At 41.6% G+C, this 19,957-nt stretch overlaps 1 protein-coding gene and 1 gene segment (V, D, J or C); one reads left to right on the top strand and one right to left on the bottom strand.

The window, feature by feature from the left end:
• Positions 1-1,145: 1,145 nt before the first annotated feature.
• Positions 1,146-7,601, bottom strand: LOC308219177 (T cell receptor beta constant 2-like). The segment is given in 5 exons: positions 7,566-7,601; positions 4,673-5,008; positions 4,276-4,293; positions 2,906-3,012; positions 1,146-1,455 (listed from the first exon to the last, which is right to left on the bottom strand).
• Positions 7,602-16,605: 9,004 nt separating this feature from the next.
• On the top strand, positions 16,606-19,448 carry LOC308218765 (trypsin I-P1-like; the record flags this gene model as incomplete). The annotated part of the gene is made up of 5 exons (XM_080613141.1): positions 16,606-16,645; positions 17,062-17,230; positions 17,808-18,061; positions 18,441-18,577; positions 19,299-19,448. 5 exons carry the CDS (start codon positions 16,606-16,608, stop codon positions 19,446-19,448), a joined length of 750 nt encoding a protein of 249 aa, XP_080469267.1.
• Between the last annotated feature and the right edge of the window lie 509 nt (positions 19,449-19,957).

The following is a 19,957-nucleotide window of genomic DNA, read 5'->3' on the forward strand; positions in this document are numbered from 1 at the left end:
GGGTAACTTGTTCAGCGCTCTTTTGCACAAGCTATAACTTGGATGCCCTTAGCAGAAATATCACGTTAACTACTGATTGTATTTAACTGTATGTAACTAGTGATTGAATCTTCACATTCACATTGGCATGACTGATAAAGAATTGACCTGAAGAATTAAAAGTTGGAGGCATCAAATGAAACTGGATTTTGAGTCTTTCTGGTGGGAATATAATTTATAATAACTCTGCAATATATTTAAGGAGATAATGTACCGTAGAATGCAGAGATAGTGATTTACTGCACTGTTCACTAAATATCAATGCATCTTTGTGCTACGGTAGGTCTGCTGCTCTAAGCGGTATTTTTATACTGAAATGTTGAGTTCTAGTAGTCAGTCTCATGGAAGATTTCATGACAGTAGACAGAATTTGGATGTTCACATCCATTCACGTGTATTCAGCAAGAACATGAATGGATGTGTCCATACATACAATCCTGCATCCAGGCATGAATAGTTGTGCCTGCCAGCAAAAGCAAACACAAGACAGATTGAGACATTCACACACAAAACACATCTCTCTTTGCATACACAATTGTATGTATAGATAAACAAAGGCACTGTCAAGAGAGGAAAACATAAATTGTTTAACTTACCCTTGAAGACACTGCAATCAAAACCATAAGAAAATAAATAGGAGATATTATTTGAGCCCACATATCATCAGCTCTTTTAAAGTGCTCTGTTTGTACAGTCACTTGTATCATAGAGGGTGGGTGTGGGATCGGAATTACATGGCTTGTAGCAAGTTTGGAGAAAACCAGGATTGGATTCTTGTTCTTGGCCTCAGTTTCCTGGGGACTGACAGATTTGAGTTCTATAGTAGCCCCGGCAAGAAATACGCCCTCAGTAATGACTGCTTACTCTAGATATAGGAACCTACAGAGGATGACCTCCTCATGCACATATATTTTGCTCATCAGGATCACCATAGATTTAATTTGTGCATCAATTCCAGTATTCCATTCTTAAAAAAAACTGGCAACATTCACAGGAAGTTATGTTGTAGGATATTATTGTTACAAAACACCAAAATAAAAACGAATAACTCATGCTTCTTGAATGGAAAAGAAGCTAAAACTTTATTCCCAATGCAAGGATGGGTTTGCAGCCTCAGAGCATTAACAAGGTGTTAATTTTAAAGATATGATACTATAAGATACATGCAACACAATGTGATACAATATGATATAGAAGTACAGGGAAAACCCAAAAGTGATTACAACAAAGTGGAAAGAACAGGAGATGGACAGTGAATTGCCAAGAAATAATAGTCAGAAGTTCTTAGGCAGAAGAATAGATCCTTTGCTATAGAAAAGTAGAAATTCTAATTTGCTATGTTCCTGCTGATGGACACATCTTCATTCATTCATTACGACAGTTTTTCACTTATTCTCTATAAAACTTGCCACCAACCTAATTGAAAACAAAACAGAATAAATACATAATTAGAAAAAGGCAAAAGGAACAAATAAACAATAGAGGAAACAACGGACCATATTTATCGGTGTCCCAACTCTTGTGTCTCCTGAGAGCATCAACAGAAATAACCATGTTGAATGTCCATGCTTTCTCCCCTTTTACACCAAACAGTGTCTTAACCTGTACAGATTATTTACTTACACACTGAATAACTTTGTATGTTAGATCTGGTGGCCTTCTGTAATGGAGTGACTGCATCAGTCATCAGTGACAAGGGAAGAGCTGCAGATGTCATCTACCTGAGCAACCTCAATTAGTGAAAGATGTCCCTGCTCATGGAGGGGCTCATGGTGTGGAACCAGATGATCTTCAAGGTCCCTTTCAACCATTCTGTGATTCTATGACTGTGATCCAGTAAAGTACAAAACCTACTCTCTCTAGTATCCTTTTAAAAAGACATTAAACCATAGTTGAGATTGTGTTCATACTCACCCTTCAGCTCTACCAGGTCACTTTTTGAAATACATCTCCCGGTCCTGCTTCTAAGAGAACAAGTGCTGACACTTCCACTACTCTCACCAGAAATACCTTTCAGCCATATGAGAAACTTAACGATTTAAAGTATTTCCTGTAGTTAGTTCCACAAAGAATCGTAGAATCAGCTAGGTTGAAAAAGACCTTTAAGATCATCAAGTTCAACCAAGACCACAACTAAACCCTGTCACAAAATGCCTCATGCACATCTCCCCCTTACTTCTTCAATCCCAGTTGGGCCTATTTACTGTTGAGGTGGTGCGACAGGCAGAAAGGGCCTTGGCTCTTAGTAAGCACGGCTTGGCAATAGTGAAAACATCCCTCAATTATCAACACTGTTTTCAGAATAAACCCAAAATATAGCCCCATTCTAGCTACTATGAAGAAAATTAAAATTATACCAGCCCAAATCAGCAAAAATATTCAGTCTATCAGATTGTAAGGCTGTAAGAGAGTAAGTTTAGCACTATGTAAATAGTGGTATATATCTCCCATTTGTTCAGATTTAGCCCATTGTTCTTTGTAAATCTTCGTTCAGATTTATCCCACATATTTCCTCAACCCCCCTGTTTATTACTTTCACTGCAATCATAAGTCGATACCTACAGAAAAGTGTGATATATCTGATATTTCGCTTCTTTATTTTCTGGAGGAGTTGTCCTTAATTTTCATCTTTTTTCATGTGTTTAAAGAGTATTTTGATAAGGAATTTCTCTGCTAGATAGCATTGATTTTACTTGAGTTCTGGAAAAACAGAAAACTCATCACTTGTGATTTTTCAAACTAACCTGCACAAAGCCTGACAGAATACATGAAGAACAGCTTCTCAGCTGGAAACAGATTTTTTTCTGTAATCGCTGACCCTTGTATTAGTGAGTAATCTCAACCTGCAAGTGGCACACAAGCCTACCTTGACTGTCCACACCAGACCGCTCACCAAAACTGCGTAGAGCAAGGCTTTGCCACAGAGAATGAGGTAAGTGAGCTTCAGCGAATTTCCATACCGCAAGTAGGACTCTGCAAAACAAACATCATTTGTGCATTGAATCATCATCACAAAAAACTGATCTAATGTAGCTCTAATCAAATAAAACCCCTTGAAATCTTTAGCCAGGTGATACACGGGAACTAGAGCCAAATGGAATGGCTCTGTTGATATGAGATAGTAGTGGATGGGACAGAACACTGTGATTCAAAGAACCAAGAGAAAGCAAGTCTAGGAAAAAGAGAGAATGGCTTAATGCTAAGAAAGTATTTCCTGAATGGGAATGTTTAACCATTGTGTTGACACACTTGCTGAAAAACTAGGCTGTTCATGTGAATCCGTCTTAGGAACTCCACTTAAGCTGAACCACAAGATACACATTTTGTTTTCATGCATTATTGTCTGTGGCCTTGTGAGAGCTGCTGCTGTATCAGGGAATTTTTGCACAGCCCACAGTAACATAGTCTCTAGAACTTTAATTCTTGTGGATTTTTCACTTTTAAGGAATTGCAGTTGAACCTGGTCTTGGTTCAACCTTAAGACTCCTGAAGCATAAAAGAAGTTGGTGAAAACCAGGACTGTGTAAAGATGTTTAGATTGGATATAAGGAATAAATTCTTTACTGAGAGGGTGGTGAGGCACTGGAATGGGTTGCCCAGGGAGGTTGTGAATGCTCCATCCTTGGCGGTGTTCAAGGCCAGGTTGGATGAGGCCTTGGGTGACATGGTTTAGTGTGGGGTGTCCCTGCCCATGGCAAGGGGGTTGGAACTAGATGATCTCAAGGTCCTTTCCAACCCTAACTATTCTATGATTCTATGTACACATAGATATGGATATCCTTGCAGTCTGGAGGGGAATGTGACTTGTAATAAGTATTCTGAATCTGATACTAAGAAATATTCAGGATTCTGAATCTTAATGTGGTAATCACTTGGCTGAGTATGAATTTTTGCTTTCATGGCTGAGCAAAAAGCTTCCCAACAGAAGGCAGTGTTAAGCACTGGAGGAGATGATAAAAAGAGCAAATTATACTCTATAGGGAGATTCAACAATTTCTTCTGTTATACCGAGAGAATCATAAAGAAGAGCTAAACCCCTCTACAAACCACATCTACATACAGCAGGCACATACAAACCTCTTGAAGCATGGAGGGTTTTATTCTGAAGTACAAATAACTTGGATGGGGAAGTAAAAGCTATTATTCTAGTTGAAGTCTCACAAACCTTGTACTTCACATCAGCAAAACTGGGATTAAAATACATACAGATATTTGCCTGTGAGAAGACACACATACCTTCCGTGAGTGCACAGCCTGAAAGAGAAAAAGGGACTGAAAGTCATGTTTCTCTTCAATCCAAACAGCAGCAATTTTTGAAGTTCAGTTTACAGTATACCAGCTAATTAATTTTACAACGCTATAGATTTTATAATACTGCACATTTACTATAATACAGGAATTTCTCAGGGAAAATCTGAAGGAAACTTTGAAAACCTATAGCTGTACAATGATAATGTAGATACAGAGTCCCAGGAATATGAAGTGACATATGCAGATACCTACATATTTACATAAATATTTGTGCCGTAACAATACCCCATGTTGAAGTTGTATAGAGATATGTTTCACATTGTAACCCACACCCTTTTCATTTGTGATTTCTAGTTTGTGATACATGTTTTTTTTTACTCACCAGCATCACCGTAGATTAATTTGTGTATTGATTCCAGTGTCCCATCCTTAAAAAAGTTGGCAACACACTCAAAGCGATTTGAAGGGTTGAACCATTCCTGGGCTGAGATCCTCAGTCTGCTGGTCAATGAGTAGGTACTCCCATTGCGTGTGGAAAACTCATCTGTCCCCACCCCTTCTGTCCTTGTAGCACCGTTCACCTTCCAGACCAGGTCCAGGTGGTCAGGGTAGAAACCAGAGGCCAGGCATACCAGTGTGGCCTTGCTCTTCTGTTGGATCTCTGCCTTTGAAGGGGAAAAGATGGCCACGGCTGGAGGTATGATTTCATCGTTCTTCCCTGAAACAGAAAGCAATATGGCCCAGAGCTTCCGTAACTGTCTTCAGTGAGAAACTGCTTAAAATTTGTGCTTTGTGACTCCTGGTATATCTGGCTTTTTAACAACTGCCTATTAGGCCATTCATATCTGTTAGATATATATAGACACTAGGAAACTGAAAGCATTTGTCTTCTCTCATTATGGAGAAAAATAAAAGGTCTGGCTACAGAAATGCATGAGTGTTTAAACTTCTAATATTATCTCTGTCAGAAGAATAGGAAAGCTATTTCCTAATAGGAACCTGAGCAAACAGATAGGGAGAAAAGTACCCAGTAGTGCTATAAGGCCTGTATTTGTAACATCGTGCAAGTAGCTCTGAGTCTGTGCTAAACGGCACAAGCACCTTCAACTGATTGAATTACATTCCTGGAGATGTAGTAAGACATGATGATTATTGCGGCATTCAGAATTATACTGCTATGTGATACCCTACTGGAACACTCCTCCTTCTGAGAGGAGACCTGAAAGGGAAGAGTTAATCCTTCTCACTGCCTGAAGTGAAGAACACTCTAAGTAGGAAACCTGAATCTGCCTGGGACAAGTTTTGCTTTCTGTCTTAACTTGCCATCCTTCTTAAGAGTATAAAATGTATAACTTTTTATTTATGTTATTTATTAGTTAATTATGAGAAGCCCTGGACTACACATCTTCCCAAATTGATGCAAGATTCTATATGTTCACAAACCAAAAGTTGTCTCCTGTCCTAAAGTATTTAATACCTTTAATACCTACATATAAGACTAAAGACAACAGAATTCTACATTCAAAAGGATGTACAAGGCAACAGCGAGGTATTACTCAGAAGCTACGCAGTGACCCTAAAAGCCACCTCTCCCCAACCCATCTTTATTAGTGATTTTTTTTACTCATCTAGCATAATAAACCCACCAGACTGCACATGGAAACAGAAGTGCAGAGAGAACTATGGTGCCAAATGGAAAACTTTTACCATTTTTCAGTGTGAAGACACTACAAATGTACAAAAATTGTACAAATTATACAAAATATGTATACAAAAATATTGTATACAAAAATATGTATACAAAATATTGTACAAATTATACAAAAAATGTACAAAATTGTAGATGTTCTCTCTGATCACTCCCTCCTTTCTAGAGTAGAGAGAATGAGCAGAATTAGCAGCAACTTACATCTTGCATAGATCTTGACCTCTAAGCTCCGGTGTTTGCTTTCAACTGTTAGCCTTAATCACGATTGTCAGTGCCTACAAAGATCCCTGGGGTGCTTCTGTGACAATGTGTGAGCTGGTACAGACTTCGGGAGAGATCGCTGCATAGTCACCCAGATAAATCCTTAGCAGTTTGGTGCTGCTCCGCTTTGCTTACAGTGGATATGAGGAGAGGTTGATCACTTTCACTGCTCCCTTCTAGTACTTGGCGTTAGGAATTTTTTTCCTAACCTAAAAGTATCTCTGACAGAAGTTCATTGGCTCAGAGCCTAAAGAGCTAATGAGTGAAGGCTTGGAAAATTATAGGGAGGACACAAGAAAAAGGCAAAGGGGAAGGCAAGTGAAAAAGGCAGACAGAAAGAATGATAAAACTACTGGAAAGACAAAGAAAGCCAGAAATGAGCTTGCTTGAAATGGAACAATGAGACTGGTACAAGCAAGAGCAGTGACAATCAGGGAAAAAAAAGTGCTATCAACAGCCCATTCTGTTCTGATCTTCCCCAGTGTTCGTGGCAGACGCTGTCATAATGCTTAATCATTTCCATGCATAAACTTATACATTTTCTGTCACACATTCTTCACCCACCCAAGAGAAAAAATACCACAGTTCCTCCATTCTCATCATGGCAAGGTCAGTTTCATGATTTCTTGTTACTTTTCACTCCTGGTTTCATTTTAAGATCATTTGTGGATATGCTGCCTATCATTAATGCAAGAGAAATTTTTAAGTGTTCTCCACATTGAGCGCTTGGGTTAATCACAGCTACTTACCTGTAACTCTGAGCATGGCACCAACTCCAAAGATAACAAGCAGAGCTAGACACAATCAGACTATAACCTACAGTGTGTTTATGCTCTTCTTGCCAGCCACTTAGTTCTTTAAAATGGTGCTGTTTAAAGGAGCAGGCACCTGTGTGTATTTCTACAGTTTGCTATAACATATATATATATACAGTTTGCATAACATATACAGTGACAGTAGCAGATGGAAAAGGTTTTTTGCCCACTGATTCCAAAGTGCCTTGATATAGGGGATGTTAAATCCTTCCCTGGGAGGGGATAAGGCAGAGAAAGCAAATATTGAAAAGGAGAAAGAATAGAGAAGTGCACTGAGAGAAAAAGAATATGGTGCTTTTTGAGAATTAGAAGCCATGAAAAGGACTGTTAGAAGAAGCCAGTGCCCAAAAGCAACTCCAGGCAGCCTGCCCACCATCTGTGGAGAAGGGGGCAAAGTACCAGCTTTTCCTGTTTGATTCAGCAGACACAAGAATCCACATTCTACCTCTGAAATGTTGCATTTCTTACATAGATGAACTGCAAAAACTTACATAGCGAAGGAGAATCTTTCATCCCCAACCTCCATGTTTTCTTGGAGAATTGAAGGAAATAGAATTATTTCTACCTTTCTCCCTTCACTATGTTCCCAGTACGGGAAGACAAAAGCAATAGACAGAAGGATCTCAAAACCTGTGCCTGCAATTCCTACACTTCCATATTAGCAGATCTCATTTTAACAAGCAACCAAGAAAGCATTAATCCTGTCCTCATGCCTGTATGAAAAATGATCATTATTCTGCTGCTAATTAAGAATGCTCTTGTCCTCTAAACCAGTATTACATAGATCACAGAGATCTGAATTCTGTCTTACCTACGACTGTGAGCTTTGTCCCACTGCCAAAGGACAATCTTGCGTTATTCACACTGTTTTGCAGCTGCAGGAAAACCTCTTCTCTACTGTCAGTCTGAGCTGAGCCTGTGGACTAAACCCTCCCCTCATGTAGTACCAGCAAATAAAGAAACACAAGGTACATTTAAGGTCCCCTATAAAAGGGAGATGTCTGTAAGGAAAAGGGAACACTATCACATCTGTGTGTCTAACCAGGTGAGTTCAGTCACAAAAATACCTCTTTCACAGCCCTTTTGCTTCAGGCTTAGATGAATTGGTTGTTACAGTTTAGAGGACATTTATCTGTTTATCTAGCTGTACTATTAAAAAATATTTCCCATATTCAGAGGCAATAATTTTCTTTGCTTATTTTCAATTAAACACATTAATTTCCTTATTGCCTCGTTTTCTTTCAACATCAAGAATATTCTTCTCATGTCAAAAAAATGCCTTTTTTTTTTTTTACTTACAAAATAACTTTCAATACACAGAGTCCTGGTATATTGTCCCCATTTGGTTGGTTCCTGAACATCCCTCCCTTTCTCCTTCACTGGAAGGAATTCTCCCTGTTCTCTTAGCTATGATTATTAAAGTTAGCTGCATAATTGACTGTGGTCAGTGAGGGATCACTGTAATGATTTTCATCAGCTCAGGGACCTCAGATTCACACTGGATTTCAAATAATGTGCTGATCACTGCCTCTGTGGAGGTTGAATTGTATCACTTGTAGTCGCTTGACTCGGCAGTGGAATGCTGTGATATGAAAGCCTGAGACACCAATACTTCTGACTCCAGGAGCAATACAATGAGAAGAGATCACTATCATTTATCATAAGCAGACTTGTTCTCCCAGAAGTGTAGCCCAGAAAGAAACATTCCCTGAGAGCTATTTTCCTTTGAAACGAATGACATATTCACTTTTGTAGTTTTCAGTGGCCTTTTGGCGTCTCCTCTGAAATAGGAAGATCATTGTCCTGAATGATCTTTTTATCACCAGTTTTCTGGAAAAACTTGCTAAGTTTTCTGTGGAGACTTGGAATTAAACGGCTGCAAAGAGCTGCTAGTATTGCTTATTATAAACTTGGGTGGCTTCTGTTTTGTCAACTGGAAATTCTAGTACACTTATTTGTCTTTCTTGGTTACCTGAGTTAACACATGCTTTAGTTTACCCTGGAAAGATCCAAAGTCATTTAAGTTTGTAGAGTCTTTATTTTGTTTTCTAGACCTGTCCAAAGTGTTACCGTAACTCAGTTCTTTCCAGACAGATAACCTTTCATTGACTTGTCCTTAATCATCTATAGCACCAGAAGAACCAGCATTATGGGAAATAGTTATATTTTTGTGAAATAGTGATTTTTGCAGATTAAGACAATATACTTATGAAATGCATATATTTTTTAACCCATTCCTCATTCTAATTCTTTCAATGGTCAATTTTCTATTCACTGAAAAGGCATTCATTCAATCCTCCAAAGTGAAAAGCGTGTCCCTACCTAGAGTATTAAATTTAGTCTATTCTTTGAAGTAGAACGGGTTACTAGCACATCACAAAACCAGCAGTTTTATAATGAAAGAGACAATAAGGTTGAAGTGAAGTTCTCTAAAGAAAAGATGTGGGAATTGAAGTGATTTAAAAGAGAAAACAAAAATATCTTACCTATTACTGTAAGTTTTGTGCCAGCACCGAAAGTCAAGCTATTTGTGGTCACAGTGACGAAGTGTTGTACTATAAGCTAAGAAAAGCACTGCAGCTGACTTCAGTAAGCAGAAGCTTCAGCAGTGTTTACTGTATCTGAAATCCCAAAGATTCCCAAGATCCCTTAATCTCTGTCTGAAGGGATCTGGCTGAAAACCAGCTTGAAATACCATTATATAATCTGTATAATAATTTATAAAAGAATTTCCAGAGTTTTTTTGATACTCACTTTCACAGGCTACATTTCATCTGAAGTTGTTTTACAACCTTTCTATATTCTCCATGTTATCCCATTGATATAGAATCATATACTGGTTTGGGTCGAAAAGGACCTTAAGATCATCTAGTTCCAACCCCCTGCCATAGGTAGGAATGCCTCATGTTACCCAAGGCTCTCTGTCCAGCCCGGCCTTGAACACTGCCAGGGATGGAGCATTCACAGCTCCTCTGGGCAATCTGTGGCAGCGCCTCACCACCCTCACAGGGAAGAACATTTTCCCTTATATCTAACCTGAACTTCCCCTGTTTAACTTCCTTATTACCCCTTGTCTTATCACTGCAGTCCCTGATGAAGAGTCCCTCTCCAGCATCCTTGTAGCCCCCTTCAGATACTGGAAGCTGCTCTGAGGTCTCCACGCAGCCTTCTCTTCTCCAGGCTGAACAGCCTCAACTTCTCAGCCGCTCTTCATGCGGGAGGTGCTCCAGTCCCCTGATCATCCTTGTGGCCTCCTCTGGACTTGCTCCAACAGCTCCACTTCCTTCTTATGTTGAGGACACCGGAACTGCACACAGTGCTGCAAGTGGGTTCTCACGAGAGCAGAGTTGAGAGGCAGGATCACCTCCTTCAAGCTGCTGGTTGCACTCCTTTTGATGCAGCCCAGCACACAGACGGTTTCTCTGTTCAAGCACACACTGAAGTGGCTCATGTTCAGTTTCTCATCAACCAACACCCTCAAGTCCTCCTCTGCAGACTGCTCTGAATCACTTCTCTGCCCAACCAGTAGCTGTTGTGAACCTGCTATTTTCATTTTGCAGGTGTAGAAACCATACAGATGTGCCTGAAGTGGAGGAGGCTTGATTGTCAGTCTTGTAAGCTAAGCATTGTGAAGCCTTCCATTCTGCACCTTGAAGAGTTAATAATCAAGTAATATTTGCTTTGTGGTTGTCATAGTCACATGTCAGTCATGTAGGTTGTTCACCTTTGTTGCACTGAACTAAAATCCATTTATTTTCCCTTTCAATGGCAGGTGAGCCATGCTGAATAGCCTTTTACAATCCCGTTCAGTTTTCTGATAGATAAGAAAGATAAGATAGATAAGAAAGATAGATAAGAAAGATAAGAAAGATACAGCATATTTTGCATAGTGCCTCTGAGAGATGCCTGCTAGATGTCAGAATTCTTTTTCTAACACTTTCATCACATTAATAAAGAACCATTGTCTATTGCAAACATTATCATGTCATAAAAGAAAAAACACAAAAACCAATAAACAACCAAAACAACCTAATTCTCTGCTTCACATACTCCAAGAGGCTTTAGGTGCATCTGTAGTCAATCACCTGCCTTATGAAAATTATGTCAATGTCTCAGCATACTGTTTTCCACAGAGGGCAGGGCTGGTTCTCAGATGATGAAAGGAAGTCTTAGTATATACCAGGTCTGTCAAGAAAAACCAAGGCAGAACATGCCTGCTGAGCTGCAGAGGAGAGTCACGAGGATGATCAGGGACTGGAGCACCTCCCATCTGAAGATAGGCTGAGAATGTTGGGGCTGTTCACCCTGCAGAAGAGAAGGCTGCATGGAGACCTCATAGCAGCCTTCCAGTATCTGAAGAGAGGGTACAGAGATGCTGGGGAGGGACTCTTCATTAGGGACTGTAGGGGTAGTACAAGGGGTAATGGATTAAAACTTAAACAGGGGAAATTTAGATTGGATATAAGGAATGAAGTTCTTTACTGTAAGAGTGGTGAGGCACTGGAATGGGTTGTCCACAGACGTTGTGAATGCTCCATCCCTGGCAGTGTTCAAGGCCAGGTTGGACAGAGCCTTGGGTGACATGGTTTAGTGTGAGGTGTCCCTGCCCATGGCAGGGGAGTTGGAACTGGATGATCTTAAGGCCCTTTCCAACCCTAACTATTCTATGATTCTAATTCTCTGTAGGTGTCTTAACGCAGGTTAACCCTTCCACAAGGCACAAAGGGGTTTTTGTAAAGGCCTCCTGGAAAACATATCATTGTGGGTAATCTGCCCCCACAATGATACAGCCTTCTACAAAAACAATCCCACTCATGGCTCTGCCCTCCCATTTTTGTCACCGTGAAAGGTTGCCATCAGAACCACAGGCCACATCCTTCCTTTGCCTGTTTGTGTGTGACAGTCCAATTACCTCTGAGTGTAGACATTATCCCTGGATTTTTAATTCCGACATTTTTCTCCTATAGAAAAAAAAATATGCTTTTTTATGAACTGGTTTTAAATGCAGTTATTTTGCTCTTGGTAACTTCATGACAGTGTTCATGCTGCTTTCCTCCCAACTATTTTTCTCCTGCCCCAGAATGATAAACAAACCTCAAGCCCACAGGTAACTCCTTTGCACTGAGAGCAATTTGCTTACTACAGAGCAGTGTTCCTGTTTGTAGCCTGGTCTGGTTGTGAATATCCACTTTGGTCTCTGCTGTGTTCATCACAGTTGCTCTGAAAGGGAGGGAAGTAGGATGCTGAGCTCTTCATTTTGTATTCCTCTGACTGTATTGTTATAGGAAGCTTCTCCCAGGTGCCTGTGACCCTAGCTATGAAAATGCTTCACCTAGGAGTGTGCTTCCAGTTTGGAGACTGACCACAGGGAGCATGGACTGATGGTGACAGGTAACAGATGTTTTATCTCTCTCACTTACACATAACCAAATAAAGATAAAAAGTCATATTCTTCCTCCCAAGAGGGCAAGATCTATGCCAGTGAAGCTGTGCATACCAACACACACTGACGCAACACATGGAAAGACAGTTATGTGAACAAAGGTTTGGGACAGTCTAGGCATATCAACATTTTCACCACCTCTCTCTTCCACATGCCGGCCACCCCACACTCCCAGGCAGAGCAGCTCCAAGCGTTCGTGCGCGCGGAGCACCGGGGACACAGAGACCCGGACAAAGGCCGGACACAGCCGACTGGCGGCGCGAGAGTCGCGGCCCGGCTGCAGCTGCCCTGCCCGTCACTCGCTGCCCGGGGATGGAAGCAGTGGCTCCCTTTGCCTGCCCGCAGGGGCTGCTCCGGATACCCTTCTCCCCTGCGCTGACTTCAAACCCCTTCCTGCATTTCACACCTCGGGCTCTCCTCCAGCCCCTCCGCAGCCCCAGTCCCTCGCCTTCGCTTTCAGAGGGACGGGGTCTGCAGCCATCGCCGACAGAAAACCCGTGTCAGCCGCTGGTCTCTTAAGGCCATGGGCTGCAGAACTTCTTGTAAGAGTTTCATCATTTGTGATCCATGTTTTATTGGAGTTCCCTCTGAATGTAACAATGCCCTTTCTTTCCAAATTGTCCCAGGGGCATGCACCACTCCAAATGCATGCTTTGGACCAGTATAAATGGTGACTCTTTTTCCATGGCTTAATCCTAAGGCTCAAGTCAAAGCTATGAACTGTGCCTTTTGAGCAGTATTACTAGGCAGTGCTGTAATTTCTAATATTTTGTTATTTGTTACCATTACATATCCATCTGTTTGTTTTTCTTCCACTGCGTAGCTGCTGCCATCAGTGAGAATATCCACATCTGCATCATTATGAGAGCATCAGCACAGGTTTAATTTGCTGGGGTCTGATCAAAAGGGGAAGGAAACCCTGGCAGTCAAGAAATGAAAGACAACATGAAGGCTCTGCAGAGCTGGCAGCGGATGTTATACCAGAATGTAAGAGAACATGTAAGGTACTTGTTGAAACTACTAGAACAGTGGTCTCCAAACAGTTCCGATTGCACAGCCCTATCAGTAAACTGGTTTTGAGCACCCACCCCAAGTACAGCTATATTTAGTAGTTGAAATTATATGCCTATAATGCTGAATTATAGGCATATAATACTGAAATTCTAATGTTTTCTGTGTAATAGTGAAGTTGTAATGTTTTCTTCCCACACCCCAGTGGATTGTCTAGTACACCCCTATGGGTGTACAAGTGGGCTTGCACCCCACTTTGGAGACCACTGCACTGGAACATCCTAAACCAGGAGCCTGTCTCTGACCATTCATTACAGATACAAAGAGCAAAAGATGCAAACCCCTTCCCCAGCCACTCTGCTGGCCTCCAGCAACCAGGGACCTGATGTTCCTGGGTCAGGTGAGATGTCTTTCAATCAGCTCCTCCTGTGTGGCAGAGATTTGGGAGGAGAGAATTAGTCGTGCCTCCACCACCAAGCTCTGTGAGATGTACAAGGACTGGCTTCAGAAACTCCTCTGCTTCATGCTCCTGGGAAGCTTTATCTCTGCCAGCCCATGGTCTCGCCATCTGCCTCTTTCCCAGGACCTTGCATCAGCCTGGGCTAATGTGTTCACATTATCTGAGTCCAATGACGATATGGCTGACTGGAATACTTGAACTGGGAACACAGCTTTCTAGAAAGGCAACCTGCCATTGCTTGTCCATTGATAGTGTCTAACACAGCTGCCTTCCATTTTCCAATCCTCCTCCTTCTTGTGCCCCTGGAGCTGCTAGCATTCTGCTGCAGCATCACTGCATTCAATGAGAGACTTGTTTGCAGCAGGAGGTGTGCATCCTGGAGTGTATATTTTGAAAGTCCATGAAAAAGTCTTTACAATGTGTCTGTGGAATGTTCAGCATCATTGAGCAGAAGACGATATTTACATTTCTTTAGCAATTTGTCATCGTAAAGAAAGGACAGTGGGGCAGGAATAGGTGTTCCAATTTCAGCCTGAATGCAAAGGAGTCTGTTTATCTTTCTCACTGAAAGGCCTGAAGAGCTGTTCTGAAGCAGTCTGAGTGCTAGATGACCTCTGAGCTGTGTATTACAAATGTCCCATTTACCTTCATTTGAGATCAGTTTTCTCCATGAGCTGCTCTGCTGGCACGCACCCTGGAGTTCTGGGATTCATGTGGTCCTCTAGAAGAGGCCCCTGAGAGGTAGACAGGAGAATGAGGGGGACTTGGATGAGGTATGTTCACTAGATGTCTGCCATCAAGAACTTAGGCACACTAGCACCACAGGAACTATGACCCAAAACTTTTCCTGTGAGCTCTGGCAGAGGCCTGGGAAGAGTTTCTCTTCTTGATTTAAGCAAGTAGCATAAAGAGACTCAGGGAGACCTTTGTCTTCAAGGAGGTTACCAGACATCCCTATATGATGTCTTTCATACTCTTAAGAATAACTGGTAATTAAAGATCAGAGTAGATTAAATAAGTAACAATGGAAAACAAAAAACAAGTGCCAAGATAAAGGCAGGTATGGTCGATCTTCCTAATTTGTACTCTGAATTACTGTATTTTCCTGAAATTTGGGTGGATGCTTAACCAAATATTAAATGCTCTGAAATGAAGGAAAATGAAGCTGCCCTTCATAGCCTAAATATTATGCAATAGGTTAAAGCTATATCTCAGGTTAAAGGTTAAAGCAATAGGTTAAAAAATAGGTTAAAGCAATATTATTGCCAATGGCATGTTATGGACAAAGGAATTATAAATCCACAGGGAGATCAAATTAAATACTATTGCAGATCAAGAATTGTTCATGCTGTGCATAGGTATGGTGGGATTAGACAGCTTTGGTAATTTTTTTCCATGCTTAGTCCTATTACAGGTTTTTCCCTTTTCCACAGAAAGCCTCTAATCTTTATTTGTTCCACAGGATAAAATATGTTTGTAACAGAACTGTGCACTGATACCAGTGTAAAGCCCAAGATAAGGTGGAGACCCTGGCCTTTGGCTTGTACTTTAATGTGAAGGAAAATTCCCATCTGGGCAGTGGCACTGTGCACCCACGCTCAGGGCTCTCAGGAAGGAAAATTAAGAAAAATTATTACTCCTTACTTTCTCACAAAAAGTCAGCATCTCAAAACGTGCAACTTCTGTTTAAAGTCACTTGGGTATCCCATGTCTCCCAGCAGCTAACACGATGAACTTAGCAGCTGCTTCGAAAAAGGATTTTTCATCAAACTAATTAAGCTTTAGCAAATTCAGCATCATGACAGGAATTATCACTCTTTCAGAGAAGGATTTCAGCACGTCTCATTATTTGTGCTCAAAGCATTTTTGTTCATAGACTTTACGTCCATAAACATCAATGTTACACTGAAATTCTTCTGTGGCAAAACCACTCCAAAGCTAAATGAAAACATGGTTTGGTACTTAAGCTTGTATTATCCTACAGATCACATGAGAGTAGTGCTTTCAAAGCTATATGGTGCACATTCCTACATTTGAACAATTTAACCGGGGAGGTGGCGAGAGGCACAGAATAGGTTTTTTTGTACTCACTTACTGAAATTAATTTTGAATCATTTTATTTGGGAAAACATTGTGTCCTATGGGATAAACACAGACGTGTTACTCCAGAAAAGGAAATTCCTACAATAAACTTAACAAACTTAACACTGGGAGGTTTTGTGGGTTTCTTTTCTTTGTTTGCTTGATTGCTTTTCCCAAATAAATGTCTATATTGCTGTCTGTCATAGTTTAAGCTCTCAAGAGTTGCTTCAAGGAAGAATGAGACAAACGAACAGCTACACATCTTCCAAAGCCCAGATGTATTTTTAAATTGAAGGGCACCCTCTGCAATAATTTAGAATAGCTCCCTATTAGGAAAGGTTTATGATTAACTGATCTATGGTTTGTACCTTCTGCCAATGCCTCTTAATCCCCACATTTGGATCTCCAAATTTTCCACTGTGTACTTTTTGCCTGGAGAAAACCTTGGACAAGAGATAAGGCCATTTTGAAAAACGTATTTCTAGCAGCTCATGCTTCCAGTCCACCAGTCGGGCTGTGGGGCTGTGTCACCACCATGAAATACATACTGTTTGTTGCCTTTGTTGGCGTGGCAGGTGAGCGCACTTTTTACTTCTCTTCTTGTAATTCCTAAGGAAGCTCATTTCCTGAGCACGTTTGTAAGGTATTTGATTGGGGGAAAGTGAAGCCCAGTTTCAACTTGCAAAAGTTTTAAGGCAGTGCATTACACCTTCTTTTGTCTGCTGTCTGATCAAAATGGCTTGTGTCTCAAAATGGGGGATGGAATGACTTCATAGGGGTTCTTGACCCGGGAGTTTTGAAATGAGTTCAGAGCTTCAAAAATAGACAGCCTCTCTATTAAGGTCTATGAAGTATAAAGATACAACCTCTGGCCCATGAAGTCCTAAAGTTGCAGTAAATCATTGGACTATGGGCAAGTCAGATGCTTCAGTCCCAGGGGCACAAGATTCCTTAAGCTAGATGTTGACATGTGCCATTTCTTATCTTCCAGTTGCCTTCCCCGTCAACAATGATGATGATGATGACAAGATTGTCGGAGGCTACACCTGCACAGCAAACTCTGTCCCATTTCAGGTGTCCCTGAACTCTGGGTATCACTTCTGTGGAGGCTCCCTTATCACCAGCCAGTGGGTCGTGTCAGCAGCTCACTGCTACAAGTAGTAAGTGGAAAAAATATAATCTTCTGTAACCTACTTCTTTCTTCCAGTTCACTTCCAGCAGGACTTCCGAGCTGTGAGATCCAAGTATGTAAGTGAAGCCGTTCAAGGAATGGGCATCTCATTCAGAAAGCTTGGATGGAGCATCGTAAGGGGTTTTCCACTCCTGCAAACATTTCTGCAAATGCAGGGCACTTTCTGAAATGACAGTGTGACAATTGAGCAGTGAGTTACAGGCTGTGATTTCTTATGAATACCATTAATCTTGCTAAAACTTAGGCACTGGAGAAGAGGGAAAGGAACGAGCTCAGCGTGACAGTTTGTCTTTCCCTGAAAAGCTTGTATAAAGCACTGTTACGTATTCAACTTGTCTCAGCTCAACAAAATAAACCTGCAGAAATTCACCATCTGAACTGTGAATGAGTAAGATCTCAGTGTGGATTCCTAGGACAGGAAAGGTAACCTTGCATGAAAACAGCTGTTATGACAGCTGTGTTGCAGTGAGTGCATAAGGTGACAGGGAGGTTCCTTGTAACTTGTTGGTAGCCATGAAGTATATGCCATTTCTTCTGTTTTCCAGTTCCATCGAAGTGCAGCTTGGGAAACATAACCTGGCACTCAAAGAATCGACACAGCAGGTGATCAGAGCATCTAAAATCATCCGTCACTCTGGTTTCAACTCTGCAACACTGGACAATGACATTATGCTCATCAAGCTTGCCACACCAGCCCAGCTCAACGAAGCTGTACAAACAATTTCTCTGCCTACCAGCTGTGTGACCGCAGGCACCGAATGCCTCATCTCTGGCTGGGGAAACACACGCAGCAACACTAGTGAGTACCCTGTGGGAATGTATAGCATCATGAGGGCCTGGGAGACATTTAAGTCACAGTTAACAGTGCAGGGAAAAGAACAGGCAAGTGTTGTGGGACAGGCCTTTTTGAGTGACCAGTTCGTGTAGGACAGTAACCATGTAACTACTTTAAAAGCAAGACTTTATGAGGTGCTTCCTCTGGTTCTTTGTTATGGACATGGAACTGCTTAAGTCATCCATGTGTTGTTCAAAATGTCATAGATTTTGTGCCATAGATTTTGTGGTCTGGAGCTGTCAGTTGTGCAGTGCCAAGCACTAGCAATTAACTAATGACTCACTTCCAGGCTCTGAAATGAACTCAGAGATGTTATCAACCATTTATCCCTATTTTCTTGTAGATGCGTATCCAGATACCTTGCAGTGCTTGAATGCTCCTGTACTCTCCGCAAGTGCATGCAGCAGTGCCTACCCTGGTGATATTACAAATAACATGATATGTGTAGGATTCTTGGAGGGAGGAAAAGACTCCTGCCAGGTAAAGTATCTGCCTCTCCTTTCCCCTGTGTTTCTCTCCTACCTTTTTCCAGTGGAAGAGGCTTTCATATTAGAGAATTACTATACTAACTGCATTGTCATGTCTGAAGGTTATCGGTTTTTTTAACAACAGTGGAGGTGTAGGAAGGAAGTTCCTTATTGCGTGAGGCTGGGTTTCTAACACTCAGTCGTTGCCTCTTTCTGAGACAGCAATACCTCTGCACTGAATTTCTAGAAGCAGCCTTCAGCACCTCAGGCTATTAAAAATGGAGGAGCAGTGCATCAGAGAGTGGATAGTAATCATTGTGACTTTAGAGCTTAGGACACAAATGTTAGTTTTGGATTTACCAAAATGAAGTAGCCGATATGCCAGGCAGTCTGGCAAATGGCTATACCTGACAATCGCTCTGCGTTTGACATGGACCTACCTCCCTGGAAATACTTGGCAGAATAATGTTTAAGACACACACAGCCTAATTGTCTGCCAAGGACTGCATCTGTCAAAAATAGGCAGCTTACTCATCCTTAGCTGTGCTGTGCTTGGAGCTAAAGCAGGCACAGTAGCATCAGATGGAGAGTGCTAATCAGAAATGACCTTTGTAGAACTTCTGTATAGAAAAACCATGATGGAGCTCCCTCAGTTGTCAGTGATACCTGGGATCTCTGGCTCATCACTTATGCTGGTACCACTTGCTGACCATGCATATCCTTCATATGCACAGGGGGATTCCGGCGGTCCAGTAGTCTGCAACGGGCAGCTCCAAGGCATTGTTTCCTGGGGTCTTGGATGTGCACAGAAAGGCTACCCTGGAGTTTACACTAAGGTCTGCAATTACGTCTCCTGGATCAAAGCAACCATTGCTGCCAACTGAGACCCTCCCGTTCTACGTGAGCTGCCTTTTCTCCTCAACTTTTTCTTCTGTCTTGGGACTGGGCATACAAAATTTATGAAAAAATAAAGACTTTCAGGCATCTCTTCTTTGTGCAGCATTTCTATGGGTAGCCCCATAGGCTGTGATATGGAGGACAGGCGCAGGGAATGGCACTCTGATAAGTTATTTAAGCTCTGTAGAGCCACTCAACTAGCACGATCTCAGAACATTTTGTAGACTCATATTCAGGAGTTTCAGACAGTTACAGGCAGCTGCTTCTGGAGCAGAACACCTTTTCTGCTTGTCAGCACATCTCAGTGCTATGAAAACTGCCAAAAACCATTGAGAGAGCGCCCTGAATAACACAGGCATCATAAACCTACTGTAGAAACCCACAGGCAGCAACACAAATGCTCTCCATTGTCTCCCACTCCCACCTCCAACAATATGACTTAACGTTCCCTAATGGAACTTCCCTGAAAGGAATAAAACAATCTCTTACTAGAACT

The sequence above is a fragment of the Psittacula echo genome (assembly GCF_963264785.1).
Source record: "Psittacula echo genome assembly, chromosome: 3".
NCBI lineage: Eukaryota > Metazoa > Chordata > Aves > Psittaciformes > Psittacidae > Psittacula > Psittacula echo.